At 35.4% G+C, this 22449-nt stretch overlaps 1 protein-coding gene across 6 annotated transcripts in view; it reads right to left on the bottom strand.

Annotated features, from left to right (window-relative positions):
- Nucleotides 1–22449, bottom strand: part of LOC143162320 (titin-like) — a 245966-nt gene that overhangs the window by 129685 nt on the left and 93832 nt on the right. For 5 of the 6 annotated variants that reach the window (XM_076342517.1, XM_076342519.1, XM_076342520.1 and 2 more), the window contains exons 111-148: nt 21918–21995; nt 21179–21247; nt 20479–20562; nt 20173–20235; nt 19838–19912; nt 19400–19480; nt 18772–18849; nt 18510–18590; nt 18027–18104; nt 17733–17810; nt 17455–17538; nt 17040–17138; nt 15607–15684; nt 14650–14724; nt 14410–14484; nt 14088–14171; nt 13768–13830; nt 13378–13455; nt 13077–13154; nt 12030–12113; nt 11573–11653; nt 9375–9458; nt 8841–9176; nt 6856–6933; nt 6576–6650; nt 6279–6362; nt 5983–6069; nt 5374–5454; nt 5080–5175; nt 4778–4861; nt 3762–3866; nt 3483–3566; nt 3046–3123; nt 2744–2827; nt 2431–2514; nt 1872–2204; nt 1149–1229; nt 81–164 (exon numbers count right to left, since the gene is read on the bottom strand). In XM_076342517.1, coding sequence (XP_076198632.1) covers nt 81–164; nt 1149–1229; nt 1872–2204; nt 2431–2514; nt 2744–2827; nt 3046–3123; nt 3483–3566; nt 3762–3866; nt 4778–4861; nt 5080–5175; nt 5374–5454; nt 5983–6069; nt 6279–6362; nt 6576–6650; nt 6856–6933; nt 8841–9176; nt 9375–9458; nt 11573–11653; nt 12030–12113; nt 13077–13154; nt 13378–13455; nt 13768–13830; nt 14088–14171; nt 14410–14484; nt 14650–14724; nt 15607–15684; nt 17040–17138; nt 17455–17538; nt 17733–17810; nt 18027–18104; nt 18510–18590; nt 18772–18849; nt 19400–19480; nt 19838–19912; nt 20173–20235; nt 20479–20562; nt 21179–21247; nt 21918–21995 — 3582 coding nt within the window. The remainder of the gene's footprint in view (nt 1–80; nt 165–1148; nt 1230–1871; nt 2205–2430; nt 2515–2743; nt 2828–3045; nt 3124–3482; nt 3567–3761; nt 3867–4777; nt 4862–5079; nt 5176–5373; nt 5455–5982; nt 6070–6278; nt 6363–6575; nt 6651–6855; nt 6934–8840; nt 9177–9374; nt 9459–11572; nt 11654–12029; nt 12114–13076; nt 13155–13377; nt 13456–13767; nt 13831–14087; nt 14172–14409; nt 14485–14649; nt 14725–15606; nt 15685–17039; nt 17139–17454; nt 17539–17732; nt 17811–18026; nt 18105–18509; nt 18591–18771; nt 18850–19399; nt 19481–19837; nt 19913–20172; nt 20236–20478; nt 20563–21178; nt 21248–21917; nt 21996–22449) is intronic. The other variant, XM_076342523.1, reaches the window with a different exon arrangement.

The following is a 22449-nucleotide window of genomic DNA, read 5'->3' as shown; positions in this document are numbered from 1 at the left end:
ACATCTTTCTCAACAAATAACGAAGACAAAAGATTGAAATCAGAGTTCATGATTCATGAGGACAATGCAGAGAAGTATACCTTTAGCTGGCGGAGTCACTTCCTTTTTAGGAACAGCAGGTAGCGCTTTTTCTTTTGGAACAGGTTTCTTTGGCATCGCTGGCACTTTAAAGACATTGGTGTTTTTTAAGAACTTTTACAGTATGAATATCATGTAAGAATAGAAGTTAAACAAAAAGCAAACAATGCAAGAGCCAGAAAATTTAGAAAAATACAAAATACAGTGTCCTCAGTTGCTGTTGAGCGGTGACCTTGCAGGCCACCCATCTGGACTATTTTGCTTGGATTGACATAGCTAGATTCTTCAGTATTCACTGAAAGAAAAACACTGATCTTGTTGGCTGAATTTTTAACTGGGATAAGCCTTAATAATTAGGTTTCATGAATGATAAGATCTAATTAATACCAGCTGGGAATATGGTAAGGTTTTAATTTCCTACCAACTAACTCCAAGCCTTTATGCAAAAAAAACCCCAACTCTTTCCCATTGATTTCATTCTGATAGTTCGTATGAGAAACAACTATAAAAGTTAGCACAAAATGAATTTCTGGCAAATTAAGTGCTCTGACCAGAAAATTACAGAGCTCCAGACTAGCAGAGAAACTCTACTAGCATCCACTGACAATTGCTATTCATGATACTCATCTTTTGTAGAGCCTGATACAGAGAATACCTATTAAGCTTATATGCACTCCAGCACATCATTAGGTTGAAGAAGGTCCTAGTTTTTTAGGATTCTGTAGGAAACTAGAGTTTCACTGATATGGCACTATAGCTCAACAGATTTTTATTAATTTATTCATCTGCTGTTTTCAATGATTAGCTATAAAATGTCACTAATATTGTGACAGCAAAAATTAAATCTTGAAGGTCCTGTCTGCACTTCCTTTGTCCTCAGAAAGTAATTTGTCTCAGTTTTGATTTGTTAAAGAAATATTATTTTTTTAGTAACTTAATCCCTGTCTTCGTACTGTGAAAGAAAGTTAAGGGTCTAGCAGTCAAATCAGAATAGGTAAATTACTGGGTTTGAGGATTCAGACACTCAGGCAGAAGGCTGTATTTTTAAATTTATCTAATAGCTGATGTACCTTTAGCTGGTGGAGCTTCTTTTTTAGGAACAGGAACAGGTACTTTTTCTTCTGGCAGAGGTCTTTTAGGCACCTCAGGCACTTTAAAAAATATTTCATCATGGATTTTAAGTTATTTATGAGGAATCACAACAGATACAAAGACAACAAGCAGAGCAATCACTCGTTTGTAGAGGAACCATCTCATCATTTATGCATAGACAAGTGAACAGCCACTTATCTCAGAATTCTTGAGCAATGAAAGCTAAGGAATATCAGCGTACATCTTTCTAGTACATTTTAGATGCACTTTCTGTTTGGCATGAGAGATCCTATGATCATAAATTTAAATGATGAGAAGGAAGGTCCTACATGAATTTTAACATCTCTGTAACTCACAGGAGCTAAACTGGGCAAAAGAAACAAATATTGACACATAAAAATATTTAATTCAGGCTAAAGCTGAACTGCATCAGAAAATTATAATTTACTTTGCTTGTGTCATATCTACACTAGCTCAGTCTTGGGCAGTCAGATGGGGAATCCTCCAATTCCACTCTGAAGGGAAGAATTCCTTAGGAAGGAGTAGGAGAGAAACAATCTTTGAATGGATTTATCATTACCAGCAACAGACACACATAGGACTACAAATGGGGAAAAATATAAATAAACACCCAAAGGAGGCTTAGCAGTAGCTGGGAACTCAACAAACTGTAAGAATAAAAAAATCATGACTTGATGTACCTATAGCTGGTTGGATTTCGTAAGCCTCCTCATATAACTCCTCATATTTCTCATAGATCTCTTCCTTCTCCTTAAACTCATACTTTTCATAGACATCTTTCTCTTCAGCCTCCTCTTCATATTCCTGTTCCTGAATCTCTTTGTATCTCTCAGGTTCTTCAGGTTCCTCATATGCCTCAATTTCTTCAGCTTCCTGAACCTTCTCAAACTCTTCAATACTTTCGTATGTCTCATACTTCTCATACTCTTCATATGCATACTTATACTCCTCCACCATAGCAGCAGGAGCAGGGACTTTTTCTTTCCGGACAAGTTTCTTGGATACTACGGGCACTTTAGAAACAGTATTATTGTTACTACCTTACAATTATTTTTTTTTTTTTTTTACAGTTAGTCAAGAGGATCCACATAGAACAGAAAATGTACATGATAACCACAAGCATAAGTTACATTAAAATATAAGAACATGCTTCTGAAACGGTATATATATTATAAAAGATTTTAGGAATGAGGCGGAAAAACAAATCTTTGGGAGGAATAAGAAGAAATTTATCTGTACCTTTAGCCGGTGTTGGTTCTTTGGGTTTGGGCACAACAGCTGACACTTTCTCTTCTGCAACAGCTCTTTTACGCACCTCAGGGACTTTAAAGATACGGATTTCTTTTAGGAATTTTAAAAAAACACCTTAAAGCAGTATAAGTAAAAAAGCACAAGAAACAGAGCTTTATGGTTCTACAATGCAAACATTGATAATGAAGAGTTTTAACATAAATTCAAGCAGAAATCTCATACAACAAAGACAAAAGTTAGAAAGAAGAAGGTCAAGAGTATTTTTAGCATAAATATTAATTATAATCAGGAGTACATATACCTTTTGCAGCTGGAACCTCCACTTTTTCAGGGGGGGCAACAGGTACCTTCTCTTCAGGAGCAACCTTCTTAGGCATCTTGGGTACTTTAAAGATAGGACGTAACTTCAGTGTTCTTTTGCACAATTTTTAAATAGACACAAACCCAGAAGCTTATGGACAGCAGAACAGAAACTTACAAACAAACAAATAGTATAGTGACAAATATAATACAAGACACATATACTAAAATGTCCCTTGCTAAACTCAACTTGTATGAAGAATGTTATCTATTAAAGATAACAGCATTTACAAACAGCAATACCTTTGGCTGGTGGAGCTGCCACCTTTTTAGGAACAGGTTCTTTCTCTTCAGGAACAGGTTTCTTAGGCATCTCAGGCACTTTAAAGACATTATTTTATTTTAAGAATGTCATCCACCAGTAGTATGAGAAAGACAACAGAAAACATGCAAACAGACATAATGAAATAAGAACTGATCTGCAGAATATATTTTAAATATTTTAAAGATGAAACAGAAATAAAAACAAAAGACACTTTATATCCACAGGCAGACTTCTTGAACAAGTCAAATAAATTCAGAGCTTATTTTTTGCCAGGAATTTGACAGGCATTCTGAGACATCAATACAGAAAGACAGCAGGGACACAAAACTAACATAAATAACAAACCAAATAAAATAAACAGAGACACTGAATGAGAATAACACCACATTGTTTTCCTAGCTATTAATTTATGTACCTTTTGCTGGAGGAAGCTCCAGTTTCTCAGCAGTGGGTACAGGTATTTTTTCTTTTGGGACAGGTTTCTTAGGAATCTTTGGCTCTTTAAAGATATTATTTTGCAAACATATTTTAAAATTACTTTCAGAGCATTAAAAACATGAAAAAACATGAAACAAGATCACAAGCTCCCCCAAAAGATCATTAAGATTTACATACAACTTAGAACAAGAAATAAAGATGAATTTTAATGAACCCAAAAGATCTCATGCGTAACTTACAAGAAAAGATTGTGTACCTTTTGCTGGTATAGTTTCCTCTGGAATAGTTGCCTCTTCTTCTTCCTCAGGAACAAAAATGGGAACCTTTCCTTCAGGCACAACTTTCTTTACCACCTCAGGCACTTTAAAGATATTATTTTAAGAACTTTACTTTCACAACTTCACAAAGAAAAATTCATAACATAAAATACAAGAACACCAACTTTAAAGTAACAATAGTAATAAAAATAAGGGAAACTATTAGTTATTTTTCACTCCCTGAAAGCAGCAATGTGCGATTGGGTTATAAGGATTATATGAGGATTAGCTCTTTTGCCCAATTCTTAATTACACAGCATCATTACCAACAGAAAATATTAGCATGATATGATACAAACGAGAGGTTGTAGAAGATTATTAGCATCTAATTTTTTACATAAAGAACTTCTAGTGTCTGCTTTTCAATTTTTTTCTGAAAAACTCAGCTGCTGAGGTAGAATTTGCTCAGCACCAAAGGGTGGCCTCTGCAATAGTCTGCCTCCACTTTGAATTTCACATTTAGGGTATATCTTCTGGTTATTTGTATGGTCAGCTGTGATTTGATTTTATTTATATGTAAGTTTAGCTAAAAGGCTTGTGATTTTAGCATACTGTCAAGGTACATGTCAGAATGATCTCCCTGAATTGAAGAATTTCCAGGTAAAGGCCCATAAAATATTATTCCAGGTATTTTGTTTAAACAAAATTTAAATTAATTTAAGCATTAGTTCTGAATAATGATATCACAATGAATTATTTCATTCACAGCAATCACTTAAAGTGGAAAACAAGCAGATCATTCAAGGCCTGATTCTCAGCACACTGAAGTCAATAACAAAATAGATAATCAAGCCCTGCCTGAGACCTAGCACTGCTCACTACAGGGGAGCAGCAGGGTGCTAGAACCAAGGATCTGACTTTACATGACTATAAACTGATTTTTAAAATGAGGTTCTACTGAAATATGAAAATGTAAGGGAGAAGAATTATCTGCATACACCACAATATGATATACCTTTAGCTGGTGGAATTTTCTTTACTTGAGGAACTGCAACAGGTACTTTTTCTTCTGGGACAGTTCTCTTGGGCACCTCTGGCACTTTAAGATATTGTTTTGATAAGAATTTTAAAATTACTTTTAGAGCATCAGAACTACTAAAACCACGGAACAAAGTCACAAAGACCAATAAGATGAAGAAAACTCCCCTCAGAAGGATAATTAAGGTTTACATTCAGCTAAAAACAATCAATAGAGATGAAGATCTTTTAATGAACTGAACAAAGCTCTCTGGTAATTTTCAAGAAGGAATGGTGTACCTTTTGCTGGTATCTCTGGAACAGCTTCCTCTTCCTCTTCTTCTTCAGGAACAAAAATAGGTACCTCTTCAGGGGGAGGTCTTGGTATTTCTGGCACTTCAAAGATAGTATTTAATTGTAGAAAACTTAGACACAGCATCAGAAACTGAGAGACAACTTACACAGAAGCTAAAGAGTATGAATTAGCAAGTACATTTGTCACAAACTGCTACGATACTTCAGTTAAATTCTAATAACAAACATACAGAAACAATAAGAAGCATCATCCACATGTTCCGTTATAAGAAGAGATACCTTTGGCTGGTGGGGGTTCTGGCTTTTTATGTACAGGGACAGGTACTTTCTTTTCTGGAACTTTCTTGGGCACTTCAGGCACTTTAAAGACATTTTTGTTTAAGAAATTAATTTTCAATGTAACATAAAACATAGTAAAATGATAACTGTATAACTGATATTAAGAAAACTACACCAATATGGTAAAATTTAATTGTGTATGAAAGATAACATTGATCTTATCCACAGATTTATGCACAGATGTAAACTTAGAAACATACAGACTACTTGGTGTAGTAAGGCTAAGGGGGAAGTCCTGCTGTTTAGGTACATTGTTTATCTTTTGGAGCATCTGTTTTTGAAACAGCAAGTAATTTTAAATAATTTAGATATATAAGATCCAGAAGACAGAGACAATACAAGACACAAACATAGAAATTTTCAAAGTGTAGGATAAGCATAGCACCCATGACTAACAGAAATGGCCACAATACAGTGTCCTGATCAAACATAGGTCAGTGAGTGGTTCAGTATCAAAGACTAGGACGAGGAATGAGATTGTTACTTGCAGTCTTCTAAAGCTGAAGAAACAAAACTAGAATTACACAGTTGAACCAGAAACTGGTGTACCTTTGGCTGGTGGAGGTTCTTCCACTCTTTTAGGCAGTGGGACAAGTACTTTCTCTTCCAGCACAGGTTTCTTTGGTACTTCAGGCACTTTAAAGATATTATTGTAGTTTAAGAATTTCATTTTTGAACCATAAGGTAAAGAACAATGATATGAATCAATAAAGTGGAATGACAAAGAAGAACTGTCAAGAATAGAAAACTCTCTTCACTCTACATTACATTAAAGAGGAAAGGTGAAGAAAGATTGATTTTTAATTTTTTTTTTTTTTAACACATTCAGTCAAGAGTTGATATACCTTTGGCTGGTGGAACTTCCTTCTTTTTTGGTACAGGAACAGGAACCTTGTCTTCTGGCACAGGTTTCTTCGGCACTTCTGGAACTTAGTAAGATATTATTGTAAATTGAGCTTGACATAAGAATCTAAAACACCATGATGTACAAGCCAGTGACACTAAACAATTGAGCACAAACACAAAGAACCACAGTTCTTAAGAGCAACAATCCTTTTACTATCCTAGTGTTTAACACAAGTGAGAAGATAAATGAAGTCTAGAAGACCTTTCTGATCACAGCTAATTACAAGTTCATATACCTTTAGCTGGGGGAGCTTCCTTCTTTGGCACTTGGACTTTCTTTTCAGGTATAGGTTTCTTCAGCACCTCAGGCACTTAAAAAACATTATTTTGGTTAAAAAACAATCCACAAGTTATTCAAAACAGAAGTGAAACAAAAAAGACAGCAGCACAAACATTTCATATGAAGACGCCCCTCCAAAAAGAACAGAAAAAAGTAATGATCAAGTAAGGCATCTGAAAAATACTGTGTATTACATATTCAGAGGGTGTCTGCTAAAATAAAGAGACAATATATACCTTTTGCTGGAAGAGCTTCTTTTTTCTTCAGAACAGGTATTTTTTCCTCTGGAACAGGCTTCTTGGGAACCTCAGGCACTTGAAAGATACCATTAATGTTTTAGGTATTTACTTGAACATAAAGTGCAAGCAAGCATCACAAATACATACCCAAAACATACAGCTATGATTTAACATGGTTTGATCACTAAGACAAAATAAAATAACAAACAGATTATATTAACTGCTATTATGTCCATTCTCCCTGCTCAGCCACTGAGGCCATCAATAAAAGTGTTTTTAACTTCAAGAGCTTATTTGCTGATCAAAAGATTGAGTTAAGACAGAGTTTGACTTTTTAGAACCAGCTATTAAAGAAGATTAAGAAGTGTCATGGTAGGGAAACTTGCAAAAATACAATTTTATTTTTTCCTCCAATTTTTGAATGTTTATTACAAACATTGTAATAGACAACTATTTAATTGCTGTATTAGATATTTAGTAGTTCTACTATTTCACCTTATTTTCCGCTAGAGCTACGATCCTAACGCTTCTCAGGCATGTAACAGGTTGTATCTAATCATGTTGAATAAGCCAATTTTGTATACGTATTGAATATATATTGCTGATTACATGTTCTTCTTCAGAAATTTCCAAGTGCTTTCTACATGTAAAAAGCAAGCACATCAAGTTTATCAATTGATTTACTTCAAACACAGAACTATGGACACATTATAAGTACCCAGGAGTTTATACTACAATTTGTTGGGTAATGTCAATGTTTATGAGTGGTTTATTTAAATTAAAAAAATAAAATCCTGACTCTGCTGAAATCAACAGATTTTTCCTTTGACTGCAGTGAGGTAAAGGTTTCAACTAAAATGTATCTTAACATTTTTCATACTCCAAAACCCAGAAATATCCATACGAGTTTTATGATGACAGGAGAGTAATCTCACTGGCTCTGAGCATACTGAAGAAAGTTTGGAGCACATATGAATTAAACTTAACTACTGTGATAGAGTCAAAGGAAATTTTAGCTAACCCTAATCTTCCTGTTCAGGATTAACCTGGCTTTTGCAGTGTACAGCCTGGCCTTTTCTTTACTAGGAAAAATGTGCTAATCGGTATCTCAAAATTCTAGTGCAAAAAATGTTAAATATATTTTTGGCATTCATTAATCAGTCAAAAGAAATTCTGAACTTCTTTTTGGGGAAGAAACACTATGGAATGATTTGAATCAGAACTGGAAAATATACATATTTAAGTACTCTTAGATGATTATGTAATTTTGGAACATCGGATATAGTTAGTCTGTATCTTTGTATTACAATGAAGGCTTTATTACCAAGATCTTGGTGTGACTTAGTTGTCCTCTCTAAGTAGTGAATAGTATGTTCATCTTGTACTAACAATGTTGAAAATTTACACCAGAACCATAAAAATTATTCCTAAAGAAAACACCTAAAACTGAGTATTTAAATATGGCAATTTAATAGAATTTTTATATCTTTGCTTTCCATGAAAATATATTATTCCCTTCAAGAAATAAATAAACAACAACTACAGGAAGTCAATGTGACTTGTGTTCCTAAATCACTTATTTTCAAGTACCCTACCTATTTTCTAGATGAACGTATTTTTTTGTCTGTGATTGCAGAATTCTCATAAACATTTCTAAGTATTTCAAGCACAGTCTGATAGCAAAATTGGACCCCAGACGAGGATGAAATAGAGCTCAGTTAAATTTTCTTAGGGGGTTATACAGACTTCATACAAAAAAGGAATGAGCATGTATGACATGGAACATTTAAATTTATAGAGGTAGTAGTAAAGAGTAGACATACAGCCATTGCACGTTTTCTACACTATATACTAATCATTAAACATCTTGAAAAAAGGCACACTGTAAAGCACACTGGAACACATTAAAACAAAACTTTGGTACATTAACAGAATGAAAAGATAGTACTTTTTCTCACACAAACCCTAAAATTAAAGTATACCTCTAACTGGTGGGGGAGCCTCCTCTTCATACTGGGGAACTTCTGACTCTTCCTCCTCATATTTGGGAACTTCCTCTTCATAATAAGCAGCTTCTTCTTCATAACTGGTGATTTCTTCCTCTTCATATTGAGGAACTTCTTCATACTGAGGAACTTCCTCCTCATAGTGACTAACTTCTTCATAATGGTGGACTTCCTCCTTGTAATGGATTACTTCCTTCTCATATCTGGTGGCTTCTTCCTCTTCGTATTTTGGAATCTCTTCTTCCTCTTCATACTGAGGAACTTCAACATACACTTTTTCTTTTCGGACAACTGTCTTGCGTACTTCAGGTACTTAAAAAGATATCAATTAAAAGAATCTTAAAATTTAGCACATAGATCTTACTAATAATAAGGATCACAAGGCATTGTCAAATAAGAATTAAACCAAAGGAAGAACATTCCATAGAAAACAAATGAGTATTCACTGTACATGGAACACACAAGACACAAAAAAATTTATACAATATTTCAATACTTTATCCAGTATACCTTTGGCTGGTGGTCTTGCCATTTTTTTAGGAGGATAAATTGGTACTCTTTCTTCAATGACAGCCCTCTCTGGTACATCAGGCACTTAAAAGATACAGTACATTTATATTTAAGAATTTTTAAAAGTGTTGTTTAAAAGCAAAAATATTCTTGGCAAGAAACACAAAAAGATATCTTACAGATACATGGCTGATATGTAAAAGACAAGTGTGCTTATTGACACTGGACATGTAATTGTGGAAGCCATTAGGCTGCCATTCAATTAAGTAACAACAAACATTTCAAGATCCCAATATAAGCAACTGTTATGATTCCTGCTTCATCCACTGCTGCCAGCAGTGAAGTTAAGCTTGCTCATGGGCAGAACTCAAAATTCAAATTCAACCAATTACAAAATCACTAAATCCCACTGTCCTCTGTGGCAGCTCCTCTCCACAACAGTGACACTTTGCACGACCTCAGTATTAGATCAAGAGTCCTCAATCACTGGTAACGAAAGATTTGCATAGGAAGCTCTACATGAAGATGAGAGACCACATAGAGAAAACCTTTGTGAGTGACTGACAATGGATAAGAGCTCTGGTCTAATTAAAGGCAAAAGACTTAATTGCTCCATGAAGAAGGTATTTTTCCTTTTCTGTCGATTGCTTTACAAAGTGGCTTGTTTGTTCAGGCATGGCAAGGAGCCATTCCCTATAAAAGCAGGAAAATTTCCAAAAGATTAAGGTGTGAATATGTTCAGTTTTTAAGATTTATTCAGGAAAGAATGCGCATTATGTTTAAGCAGCACATTATGTTTTTCAGAACAGCAGTGCATGATTCTTGTCTTCTGAGACAGGTGTCTTGAGAAATTTTTGACCAATATAACTGGAAACTGCACAGAAAATTACCCTAGCATTTTAACATCTGGGAGACTACTAGACTTGCCAAGTTATAGAATAGTTTAGGCATTTTCTTAACAGATTGGAGATCTTTTTTGATCTTCTTAAGAGATGGAATCCATTCTGTCAGTGACAGATTTGAGAATTTCTACATGCTTTCTTCATGACAAGCTACAGTGAGCATAGATGAGTGGCTGCCACAAGTCTTGATGCTTGCTAAGTGGGTGTTATTTTTGGGGCAATGTGAAGACTGACCAGCTCTTTAAAAATTTTCTGGCAGAGCCCTGCTTGGTATTTAATTGTAAGTGCCAGCCACATCTGCGTTTGAAATCTTAAACTAAAATTGGTTGGAACTGGTAACTTTGCTTGATTTGATAACAAAAACTACATTGTTCATGAATGCCCTTGCCAGGAAGCTCAGGTTCCTTTGGATTCTTTTGTCCTAGCTACAACACCTCTATTTGGTATGCCATGGGAGAACTGTTGCATTTAATGTCCTTCTGCTTTGACCCTTTTTTTTTCCAGACCAGCTGGCATATTACCCCTGCCTTACAGAAAGCCAGTCAAAGATCCTCTTCCATCCTCCTCTTAGTACTCATGATCTGCCTGTCCTCCCATCATTCTCCAATAGAGAGACTAAATAGATTATTTAACTTCACACTGATGTGATTGTATTAATCTTACATGATATGAATATGATAATGTTGTTTATCAACAACAGCAGATCTGAAAGTACTAAGTATGAGGCATCTTGTGGCTTATTTTTCACAAATCAATAGATTGCCTCCAAAAGTGATAGAGCAATGTATTTTCTTTCAAAGCTGTGGACTTTGTTCAAAGCCCTTGAGCTGGCAGGTCCAATATATGGGATTGTGATAAGTGTCTCAGCCAGGCAGGCAACAGCAAAGGTAAAGGGTTTTTCTTTGACCTTCAGATTTAAGTGAGGAATTGCTGTCACAGAACAGGAAAGGACAGGCTTTCTTTTCAGAAGAGGAAAGCATGTTAATATAAAACGAAGGAAAAGGCTGCCCTGTTTCCCCTCAAAGATCAGACAGGTGGCAAGATTTGCAAAGGAGCACCTAGTGAAATGGTTGGGCTTCCACTATGACAACAGCAGTAAGCCAGGAGGAAAGATTTAAGCCTTTTGTGAGCATGGAATACTGTCCTGTGGTATTCTACAAGCTTCACTTTCAGGATAAACTGGTGATCTGCACAGGACATGAAATTGTGTTTTGTCGTCTTTTTTTTTTTTTTTTTTTTTTTTTAAGTAGATGACGATGTAAACTTGGACATAGAATTTTTTTAGTCCATTCATACCTGTGTATGAAATCTCCTTTTCTGTGTGAAGAGAAATGGATACTTCCTCTGACATAGCCCAGTGTTCTTCTTCTGTTGGTACTTCAAAGACAGAGTCTAGTGTTAATATTTTTCTCTGGTACAATATCATGTACAATAATAAATATCCCATTTGGGGTTTCTTAGAAAACTAGTTATTATTTCCTGACATCTCCCACTCCCAGAGCAATTTGGAAAAATATGTCTCTATTGTTTCTCAAAGACTCTGTTAAGGTTCCCTTGGGACTATGGTGGAACATAGTGGTGGACTTGGTAGTGTTAGGTTTATGGTTGGACTCGATGACCTTAAGGGTGTTTTCCAACCTAAATGATTCTATGATTCTAACATTAGAACTTCAAGAAAGGTGCCAGACCAGCAGGCTTGAAGCTCTGTCCTTATGGACAGTCTGTTTGTAGATTAATCCATGGGCAGGAGTACCTTCTGGTGGTGGAGACACTTTTCTTTTTGGAACCACAATGGATGCTCTTTCTTCTCTGGCAATTTTCTTTGGTGCTTCTGGCACTTTAAAGATAGTAATTGTAAGAATACCAAATTCTAAAAGAAATCACGCACTTTCTGAAGTCCATACGAAAGAACTATGGACAAACAATTATGGGGGAATAGTACGTATTTACATAGCGAAGATACTTATAATAAACACAACAATCACACCAGACATACAAACATAAAGACATTTAAATTAACGGAGAAAATGACCAGCTGAAGCTTTAATGCATAGTAGCTAGATATGCATTAAGTATTTTGAAGAATACTAGTTCGGGGTGTTCCAGGAATAAATTCCTCAGATAAATTAGACACTTTGAAACACCATGCAATTTTAGTAAGAGCAGAAATATAATTAAATATTAAAATAATATCTACTAAAATAATACATATAATATTGAATAATAGATATATAGACCAAAACACATGAAAAAGCAAACAGCATGTTCACACATCATGAAGTAAGATGGGATGACTGAGATGAAAGTAAGATGTAAATAATTTGCCTCTAGGCTCTTCAGAAATGTAATTAAACCACAGAACACCACACATACAGGATACATAACAAAATCACTTTTCAAACACAAGAAAATCACAGAAACAGAGGACATATTTGTAAGTTTGAAACCCTTCACTGAATATTGACAATGTTATAAAATATTGATAGTTTTTTTATAAATGTGTTTGTATTAATTTAACTTCTTCATTGAGTAAATGTCTTCACTCATCTTTCCAAAGCTCTTAAGCAGCCAGAGTGATCGATGAAATTAAACAGTAGCTAGAAAAATGCAAGGAATGCAGGTGTGTGACTGTTCCCTGTCACCTTCTGCATTCTTTTGCAGGGGAGAAGACAAAGGGCCTTTTCATTTATAATCAAGTCAGGAGAGACTGGGATTTGATTAATCAGGCAGACGGTGAGTATGACGCACACGGACATCTGGCATTTAGAAGCCTTCTCTACTTTCAAAAGGACTTGTATACCTTTAGCTGGTGGAGCTGCCACTTTCCGTGAAATTGGAACAGGTACTTTCTCTTCTGGCACAGGCTTCTTGGGCACTGCTGGCATTTTTTGAAAAAAAAGTTTATTTTAAAAGAATTTTACAGTTTATGAACATAATCAGATGACAAAACACATTTGCAGACACTTGACACTTCTTCAAGTCAAATTAAAAAGAAGACAGCAAACATTGAACATTACAGCTTGTGTTAGACAATTAGACATAAATACAAATCAGTATTCTGAAACAAGACTTCTCTTGTGTAGCTCTGAAAAATTATATACCTCTTTTTGGTGGAGCCTCCTCTTTTTTAGCAACTGCAACTTTTTCTTCTGTGATAATTTTCCTGTGCAATTCAGTCACTTAAAAATAATAAGTGTAAGAATATTTAATTGCAATATTTGAAATGCAGACATATGTAAGTTTTTCCTACTTAATCTGATTTTTTTAAAAAGAAAATGCTAAGTAAACTTCAGTAACAATAATGAGACACTGCAGAAGAGTGTACTTTACAGCCATAGTGCAAAGATTAATAAATAGTCAAAAGAAAGGGGAGATCCAGACAGAGGTTACAGATACTAACAAACAAAAATTTATTTAAGTAAAATGCCTAAACACAAATACTGCAAGGCCAAACAAAAAAATCTCCACGATAATATTCTCAGTTTGTTTACCTTTGGTTGGTGGAGGTTCTTCAACTTCTATCTCAAGAGTGGGCACCCGTTCTTCTGTAGGTTCTTAAAAAAGATTGTGCAACTTTAGAAAATTTGACTGATTTCACCAACAGGCATAAGATAAACGACAAAATAATACATAAATCTCATCAAGACGACACAGGTCACAGGCCACATTGTAGAAAAATGGACATAACTACATGTTTAATGCTGAAGAAATTTGATATATGAGATATATTTTTTATCAACATGCATATATGTTAAAGACTGAATGCAGCAAAAAAAGCGTTTTTTGCAACAGGAACAAACCACTGATATACCTCTTGCCGGTGTAGCCTCCATTTTCTTAGGCACAGGGACAGGTACTTTCTCTTTAGGAACTGCTTTCTTATGAACTTCAGGAACTTTAGAAAAATGGGTAAGATGAGAAAGAATATTGAGGTGCAATATTTGTAATTGTCTACTACATCAAAGTGTGTTTTACTGAGTTAACACAAACAATACTTTTCATAGTACAAGAGGGAATATGAGACAACCATTCATCACTGGAAGCAGACACTACCCACATCAACATGTACAAACAAGACAGTAACACATGATCCCCTTGAAGATACATCACCCAGATGAGGAAGCGGTTTATACCTTTAACTCCTGGAGCTTCCTTAGGGGCAGCTGGAACTTTTGGTTCAGGGACAACTCTCCTATGCTTCTCAGGCACTTAAAAAGATTACAATACATGGTCTTACAAAGAGGAGTAGTATCACTATAACATGCACACATTTCCTTAATACAAAAAACCACAAATGGAGATAAACATATAGTGACAACATAACACTCAGAATGACGAAACAACCAATATTTTGTAATGAAAATAACGTATACCTTTAGTGGGTGGGGCTTCCACTCTTTGAGGAACAGTTACCCTCTCCTCTATGTAGTAAGACTCTTCTTCAGTCACTTAAAAAGAGTAAAATAAAAAAATACTTGAGTTTAAGTATTTGACATCTATTACTGTCTTTATGGCCCTGGTAAGCAACAAAATATTTGTAAGACAAGAATAAGCAGTGTGCTTTACTAACAGACACCTCTGGTATTAAAAAATCTACATTCAAACCATCCTGCTCCCTCTGAAGCCAATGGAAAAACTCCGAGCAACTTAAATGGAACTGAGATTGAGCTCTCATCTTGTATTTCTGTGGAATTTGAATATGTTCAGCATTCAAAGTACTAGATCAGCACTTTCCATTCCTCTGTCCACTAGTTCAATAATGTGGGAATTTGTTCACTTGGAGAAAGCCTCTCTCCCAAATACCGAGAAAATTCCTTGACATAAGCCATCCCTTGAAAATACTTTCTACAGTACCACTTGTAACGGAAATTGAGTCAATCAGTGTATGTTACCGTCCTTCACAACTTTATGTTACCACCAATAAACTTACAGGTGGAAACAATTTAGTCATTTTATGATGAAATGATCTGAGGAACCAGAGTGCACCATGATATTCTGAAGGACCTTTACTTCATTCAGGCAACCTGGTGGAAAAGGAACTTCCAACAGAGAACTTTTTTTTTAAAAAAAGAAGGGCTGATAATTCTCAACATCCAAGAGATACGTCAATATTTTCACTGTATCAAAACAGGATTAACCACCACACTTTTCAAAAGCAAGTAATAGAAATTGTAGACATTGTTAGCATTAAAATTTATAAGATATGAAACATATTTATATAGTAGTAAATTTTTCTTTATGAATAGAGGAGATATTAATCTGCACTATTTTTGGTACAAAACAAAAATTACTTTTTGCTTTTGCCTAGTATTCCTGAATCATGGTCGTACCTTCAGAAATCTCTTCTCTCTGAATGGAAATAGACAATTCCTCCATTTCTTCTCCAGCCCATTCTTCAACTGTTGGTTCTTTAAAGAAAATTACTAGTTTTAGTATTTTTGGGGGAGGGAGGGAGGGAAGAAGGGATCGATGGATGGAGAAGATGAAGACCAATTCTAACAAGTTCTATATGACAATGACAGATATGCATACAATACAGAAAGTGCTGCGCACACACATCTGTATGATTTGCTCTAAATAATGTGTTTTGTCCATGCCCCATGTACCCTATTGTGTGCTGTTGTATCTCTCAAATATCCTTCATCGGTCAACTGTCAGTCCACCAGAATGCCTCAGCTCCCCAGACATCCTCATCACAATAGCTGAAGGGGGGGGGGGACACGGACAACAACAGTCAAAGAGTTAGAGGTTGCTCCTTGATCCAGCTACATAAAAGTAAGAAGGACAGGAAGAAGTTGAGAAGGGTAGGTAAAGAATTGAAAGGAACATCTGGCATGTGCACGTCTACAAATGTGACTGTATCAGGGAAAACATCAACTTGTTCTGGGCTAAAAGGTTAATTTGCAGGAGACAAACAGAAAATAACACTGCACGTATCCATATGAATATATATTTGCACGTCCATATTTTAAATATATAACTTCCATTTCTGCTTTTAAAAACTCATTTATGCTTTTTAATATAATACGTAAATTGTCTTGACTGGCTAGTTATTAATGGGATATAAAAATGGTCAAAATGTTGATTTCAGCTATCTTGAATGAGATATATTGCGGAATTACGTTAACTTAAAACAACTGATCTCAACCTTCCTTGAGTATGAGAATGTGAACTAAAAGAGCTGGTGAGAAGCTAACGCTGCAGAGAGAAATAGTATTGTTATCAAGGTGGTGGATGCCCCATCCCTGGGAACATTCAAGGTCAGGTTGGACGGGGCTCTGAGCAACCTGATCTAGCTGAAGATGTCCCTGCCCACGGCAGGGGGGTTGGACTAGATGACCTTTAGAGGTCCCTTCCAATCCAAACTATTCTATGATTCTATGATTCTATGATCTGCAGGGCTACAGAGAGCTTTGTAGGGAGTATGACAAATGGATGGTTACAGTCCTGATTAGCAGAGTCTAATCTAAATGCTATACATCCATACTTCTTACTATGATTTCATGAGAGCCTGATCTGAAGATCATTGTATTCAGTGGTAGAGTTTCCATTCATGTCAATGGGGTGGGATCCTGGCATTCAAGACTGAAATGGTAAATGGCACTCAGGAGGCTCTTAACTGCCTGCAAGACTGTAAAATGTTCAACACAAAGCTCACACAAGATAACTAACACAAAATTTTTGTGTATTTTGATCTTGGTCTTAGAACAACAGACTTGTAGACAAAGCACAAGTTTCTCACTATTGTCTGTTTATAGTGTACCTTCAGGTGGTGGGATTTCCTCTGGAATGGCAACAGATATTCTTTCTTCTGTAATAAGTACTCTTTCTTCAAAAGTGGCTTTCTTCTGCACTTCAGGCACTTTGAAAGATAATAATATTAAATGCATGCTTTTCTAATTCCATTGTGAAAGCAATGTTGCAAAATGCTAAATCTAAGTTTCCAAAGAATTGCTTAAGGGTAGTGAGCACATAACACATAAAAGAGATTCAATATTTAGAAATAGCATTTTTATAAGTATTGCACAACACATACAACATACTGTAATGATTCATTGTGACTAAACCAGAACAGCAGAATTCACAGGGGAAGCACAAATCAATGACGGATAACAATACAGAACATATAAACAGAAGCTGAGAAACAGCATATTCTCTCATTCTACTGGAAAGCATACCTTTAGCTGGAGGAGCCTCAACTTTTTTAGGAACAGCAGGAGATAATTTTTCTGTAGGGATAGGTTTCTTAGGAACTGCAGGCACTTAAAAAGAAGTATTTAGTTTTAGGACCTATAAAGTGCAAAACTGGCAAAAGCATCACGTAACAGAAATGTGTCATTTAAAAAGTTTACACATGGACATATTTTGCTTACAAAACACAACAGCTGAGCAAGCTGAGAAAAATGCAATGTTCTAAAGACTACAATAAATGATATTACAGTGAACAATATGGTACCTTTTGCAGGTGGAACTTCTACTTTAGGAACATGTGGTAATTTTTCTTCTGGAGCTGGTTTCTTAGGTACTTCTGGCACTTCAGAGATATGAATTATAATAATATTAAGTAACTAAAATTACAGGTGTTTTAAGACTGCATCTATCAGTTATCCACAAAACTGACACAAAAGATAGCTAGCTAATGTAACTGAAGTACAACTAAAACCAGATTCACTTAAAAATCAAAATCAAAATTGGACATAACCAAGATGCTTAAGATAACTAGATAAGAATGTTATTTATTTAAGTGTACCTTTAGGTGGTAGAGCTTCCTCTCTTTTTGGAACAGCAATTTTTTTCTCTGGGGGAGCTCTCTTAGTCACCTCTGGCACTTAAAAAAGATAAAATGTAAGATAACTGAATTCTATATCTCAAAGATTTATTGGAGTATTATAGAATTTCATTAATCCATTTATAAGATATCAAGACACACCACATAACACATTTATACACTTAACACAGAAAGGTATGAGACAAGAGCAACATATATTTGAAAAAAAAATAAAAATCAAACCAGTCTCTGGAAGCCTATCAAGTACTTTAAGACTGATTTCTCAACTGAAGAAAGAGCTGCTCAGGTATGTTACCTGGCCTTAAAAACTGATAAATATGCACAGAGAACTATACATAAAAAATCAATTTCTAACACAAACATGTTTATGTACAGGCTAACAACAACAAAAAAATATTAAAAAGATATTCAACAGGTACATGTAAACTCCATCACTAAGTATACCTTTAGCATGTGGAGGTTCTTCTTTGGGAACAGGAATGTGTACTTTTTCTTCAGGCACAGGTTTTTTAGGCACTTCAGGAACTTTAAAGGTATTAAAATTTGTTTAAGTAATCTTTCTAAGGCTTTTGAGTTTGTCTTAGATGAGAATAGACATACAACATAACATATTTATCACATGCTTATATTGAGAAGTGAATAGTAGTTGGGAAAACAGCACAATAGTACAGGACTGGTTAAAGCCCACATTCAAAAGATGCTGTACCTTTTGCTGGGGGAGCCACCTCCTTTTTAGCAACAGCAACTTTCTTTTCTGGAACAGATTTCTTAGGGACTTCAGGCACTTTGGAAAACATTGTCAAAGTGAGAGCTTTAGTTTTTGGACCACTTATCCAGATTTCAGTAATCCAAGATTGCTTTACAGAACATACTGTCTGGACTAGGAGCTGAGCACTGCAACACAATACAATGTACAACCTTTTGGACATACAGTGGACTATATGGGAAAGATACTATGATACAGTATAAAATTCCAATGTTAACATTTCTGCACTATCACCTTTCATGGAACTCTATTGAAAGTAAAAACACCCTACCCTTGTCTGCAAAAGCCACACAACCTAAATACAAACAACAAGCACAAGATTGTTAGGAAAGAGAAGGGCCAAAGCTGAGACAAATGCAAGCTGTAAGCTAAGTTATAGCACAAATGAAAAAGTGAAAGTATGGAGATAATGCAAAATCAAATAATGCACATGGAGATAATGCAAAACCAAAGCCACATAGAGAGTAAATTCATAAATATATTCAAGAAAACATGAAAAATTATATAATGGAAGACAGTTTGGGGGGTGTGTGTGTGTGTTTGTTTTTTACTAGGGCAGTAGAAATACCTTTAGCTGGTGGAGCTTCTTTTTTAGGGACAGGAACAGGCTTTCTTTCTTCTGGAACACGCCTCTTTGGTATCTCGGGCACTTTAAAGAGATAGGTGATGAACACTTAGGAGACAGTAAAAATATTTGGTGAACCACAGTAGGCTACTTTCATCATGCTGGATAAGCAAACACTATATGTCAAAAAAAAAATGCTGTTTTATCAAACAGCTACAATATGCTCATCTCAAAAAAAGTTATTCAAAGAATTATTTAAAGCAGTGATGAAGAAGAATTAGATTTAGAAATGCAGTAGGGCTTGACCTTTTGAGAGTAGAGCCATAGAGAGATGGAAAGATCTCAGTTCTGATATGCTATCCTTTGGTAAACAGTAGTACAGGCAGATAATGTGAAAGTTCAGAAAAATGGAGCGCATGATGATACAAAGATTTTATTCACCTTCAACGTGAGGGATCTCTAGTTCTGTAGAAATGACTTCTTCTTCCTCCTCCTCCTCTTCGACTTCCTTATGTGCTACAATAGGAATTTTAAAGATATTAAATTTGGAGATAGGAAATATCAATGTCTGTAGTAAATCTGAAAATCTTTTAAGAAGATACGATACGTGTCCAGTACACAAAGGTCACTGAAACACTTATGTTAATATGTAAAAAACTTTCATCCAGCAAACCAACAGCATGTGCAAATCTCACAATGAGTTTTGATTAACTACAGATTCAACTTGTTTTAAAAATCTTAAATATTGATTAGCCTCTCATTCTTAATCAATCTACCTTCAGTTGGGTAAACAGCTTCAAAGAATCTTTCTTCAACTGTTTTCGCATGCTCTGTTGGCTCTTCAAAGAAAAGCATTTAAACAATGTTAAGATAAAAGAGTTGAAATATTGACATCTATTAATCTAAAGAACACTGAGGCTACATAACACAATGAACAAAAGGAAGCAATGCATATTGAAAGACAAATATATGATGTGTCTAAATATGTAATTTACCATACATAAAAATAGATTAAAAGAAGATCTACTAGGATTGAAAGATTGTTTTGATTTGGGTGCACAGATTTTTGGTTTTGTACATACCTGTGACATATGAATACTCTTCTTCTCTGTGGACAGAAACCGACATCTTTTCTTCTGAAACAGTCCATGTTTCTACTGTCGGTACTTTAAAGACAGGATTTTGTTTTAGTATTTTATATTCTAGATCCACATTAGGGGTAGTCAGCATGTGAGTTCTTATAAAATCTATATCTGTTTTGCACATTTAAGTCTTAGACATATTTAGACAGTCAGTATTCATATTCTAAAATACTGAACACAAAACAAGCATACAAGTATAATATTTAGTATCTGTTAAAGACTAAAGACACAGACACTTTTGACCCAAAAATTTAAAATAAATGCATGCACAGGCTTTTGGAAATAGTATATCAGAAGAATTCCAAAGGCGGTTCTTCAAAGAAATTTTGGGGCACTGGGCCATTATTATGTAAGCATAGACCAGCAGGCAGAATAGATGAAGAAAAAGCTAAATCACACTGCAATATCCTGTAGAATGTTTAAACAAGAATCAAAAGGCTAGCCACAAACATGTTAAAAACAGACTTTATGAAAGATAAAGCATGGTACACATACTATTTAAACACTGAGAGTAGTCACAGCATGACTAGTACAATAGATCCAGGTACATACACACAGGCCCACATATTCACAAGAAACACAAGAACACACAAGGTGCTGGAAAAAATGTAAACTGTAATTGAAAGATGCTGATCTGTACCTTCCTTTTTCATAACTTTTTCCTCAATGATCACTGGTGTAGGTTTTGGTGGTGGAACTTTCTTGGTAACTGTTGGCATTAAAATTTTGTTACTCAGTCATATATTTAGCAAAGAGATCAAAGTAAGTCTACAGCTATCTAGCAATGATGTTGAAAAAACAAATATAATCTAACTCAGTGGCTAAGTCAGGCTCCTTGGAACCACGCAAAGCAACAGAAGGAATGTGTTTGCTTCTTTTTCTTGGTATCTTCTAAAGGGGCTGGCTAACTCAGGTCATATCCTGATATATATTGAATTGCAGCCAACAGACTCCTGCTGCAGAATGGGAAATGCTATACAAGAGGAGGTGGTTCGCAAGACAGTAAGGATGCATCTTTATTTCAGAACTGAACAATTAACCAAGACATTCTGGTAGACAGGTCAAGATGGAAATCTGAGGAAGATGGGGATTTCACATCTTCAGCTTAGAGTGAAACTTACCGTTTCACCCAGTGCAATTTTACACTCACTTCCTTTCTTAAAGCATTGGTAGTTAGCATCTGCATTTAGTATTTTCCCCTAAAAAGCTTTTCATCTTCCCTTTATAAAATTCAGCAGAAGCTTTTATTAGATGTTTGAAAGACTGAGAAATTGATCAGACCCATGTTAAATGAAGACACAGCATATGCAGATCAGCTAAGTAACAATAGCAACTACTTTCATATAAAGATGACATTAAGGTAATTAAACAGTAGTTACCCTCAGCCCGTTTGACCTTTTCTTCTGCAACCTTCTGAGTGGCTATCTCCACTTTTTCATCAACAGGTTTCTTGACAACTGTAAGTGATGATATATTTATATCATCATATATTTATATATTAAGATATATTTATTGTTTAAATCATCTTGCAAATTATTTTCTGGACACAAACCAGGTAGAACTGGCTATTTTCTTGTTTAGGATGTAATAACCCTTGCGCATCCTGTGCGCTGTTCAGCGCATTATTCTCTGGTGGTGAACAGTGGTGGTAACACTTGTGAAACAGGTGATCAGGCCCACCCTCCCCTGAGAGATACACAGTGATCTAAATGGAGGTTACTTCTCAGAAGTGCAGCGTTCACTGGTTCAAAAACATTACCCATTCCCAAGGCTGATACACAGTGAGAAGGAAAGATAACTGAAGCTCAGTTTGATTTTGCCAGCAATTCTTGGTTTGCTTCAACCACCATTGCCACTATTCTCTCTCTCCTTGAAAATATGAGGTGGGAGAAGAGGAAGGGTTGCCATGAG

The sequence above is a fragment of the Aptenodytes patagonicus genome, chromosome 6 (genome assembly GCF_965638725.1).
Source record: "Aptenodytes patagonicus chromosome 6, bAptPat1.pri.cur, whole genome shotgun sequence".
Classification (NCBI taxonomy): Eukaryota; Metazoa; Chordata; class Aves; order Sphenisciformes; family Spheniscidae; genus Aptenodytes; species Aptenodytes patagonicus.
Note: the sequence above shows the minus strand (reverse complement) of the source record. Positions and strands in the feature narration are given on the sequence as shown.